The sequence below is a fragment of the Buceros rhinoceros genome, unplaced genomic scaffold (assembly GCF_000710305.1).
Source record: "Buceros rhinoceros silvestris isolate BGI_N320 unplaced genomic scaffold, ASM71030v1 scaffold39509, whole genome shotgun sequence".
NCBI classification, from domain to species: domain Eukaryota; kingdom Metazoa; phylum Chordata; class Aves; order Bucerotiformes; family Bucerotidae; genus Buceros; species Buceros rhinoceros.
The window spans coordinates 1,576-2,258 of NW_010431624.1; the positions used below are offsets into that span (position 1 = coordinate 1,576).

The following is a 683-nucleotide window of genomic DNA, read 5'->3' on the forward strand; positions in this document are numbered from 1 at the left end:
CTCCTACCTGATCCGCCACCGGAAGGTCCACACCGGCGAGAGGCCCTACAAGTGCGCGGAGTGCGAGAAGACCTTCAGCCAGAGCTCCAGCCTGGTCATCCAACAGCGGGTCCACACTGGGGAGAGGCCCTACCACTGCCCCGACTGCAGGAGGTGGTTCCAGAACAGCTCGGACCTCATCAGGCACCAGCAGACGCACACGGGCGAGAGGCCCTACCGCTGCCCCGACTGCGGCAAGAGCTTCAACTGCGGCTCCAACCTGGTGACCCACTGGCGCATCCACAGCGGGGAGAGGCCCTACGCGTGCCTCAACTGCGGGAGGAGCTTCGTTCGCTGCTCCAACTTCATCACCCACCAGCAGAGCCACCTTGGGTAGAGGTCCACTGGTCCCCTGTTGGGTAGACCTGGTGACCTCGTTGGGGAGAACCTGGTGACATCATTGGGTAGACCTGGTGACCTTGTTGCGGAGAACCCGGTGACATCATTGGGCAGTGACCTCGTGACCTCATTGGGTAGAACCTGGTGACATCATTGGGTAGAACCTGGTGACATCACTGGGCAGAGACCTTGTGATCTCATTGCGTAGAACCTGGTGACATCATTGGGTAGGCCTGGTGTTTGGATAGAGACCTGGTGGCATCATTTGGTAGAGACCTGGTGACATCATTGGGTAGACCTGGTGA

General features: G+C 59.7%; 1 protein-coding gene across 1 annotated transcript in view; it reads left to right on the plus strand.

The window, feature by feature from the left end:
• Positions 1-376, plus strand: part of LOC104499904 (zinc finger protein 572-like) — a 1,046-nt gene extending 670 nt beyond the window's left edge. Inside the window, exon 3 of the mRNA XM_010143475.1 lies at positions 2-376. Coding sequence (XP_010141777.1) covers positions 2-376 — 375 coding nt within the window. The remainder of the gene's footprint in view (position 1) is intronic.
• Positions 377-683: the final 307 nt, after the last annotated feature.